This window comes from Austrofundulus limnaeus, unplaced genomic scaffold, assembly GCF_001266775.1.
Source record: "Austrofundulus limnaeus strain Quisiro unplaced genomic scaffold, Austrofundulus_limnaeus-1.0 Scaffold831, whole genome shotgun sequence".
Taxonomy (NCBI): domain Eukaryota; kingdom Metazoa; phylum Chordata; class Actinopteri; order Cyprinodontiformes; family Rivulidae; genus Austrofundulus; species Austrofundulus limnaeus.
The window spans coordinates 186,900-187,317 of NW_013953233.1; the positions used below are offsets into that span (position 1 = coordinate 186,900).

Consider the following 418-nt stretch of genomic DNA (forward strand, 5'->3'; position numbering starts at 1 on the left):
ACACACACACACACACACACACACACACACACACACACACACAGCTGTGTAACCCTCTCTCCGTCCTCCAGGGGTCCTCGGGGGTCTGCAGCTACCTGGCCTCTCAGGGGCCCCTCAGCTCCACTCTGGTGGACTTCTGGAGGATGATCTGGCAACACAACATCAAGGTCAGACACACAACATGACCTGTGTCCATCCAGGAAGTAGTCTGAGCCCGTCTCTTCTGCTTTGATCTTTTAGAACTCTTGTCAGTTTAGATCATTATTCTGTCTGTTACCATGGTTACAGTTTCCTGCCAGCTGTCTAAATGTTGAAAACATAAAAATGTAAACAAGGCTCAGTCTAAGGTCTGACTGTGTTCCAGGTGATAGTCATGGCCTGCAGGGAGATTGAGATGGGAAAGGTAAAAGTTTTAATC

At 48.3% G+C, this 418-nt stretch overlaps 1 protein-coding gene across 1 annotated transcript in view; it reads left to right on the forward strand.

The window, feature by feature from the left end:
• ptpn18 (protein tyrosine phosphatase non-receptor type 18) overlaps positions 1–418 on the forward strand; it is a gene marked incomplete at its 3' end in the record, with an annotated part of 15,827 nt that overhangs the window by 6,712 nt on the left and 8,697 nt on the right. Inside the window, 2 exon segments of the mRNA XM_014028941.1 lie at positions 72–167; positions 365–403. Of these exon segments, the coding sequence (XP_013884395.1) occupies positions 72–167; positions 365–403 (135 nt within the window).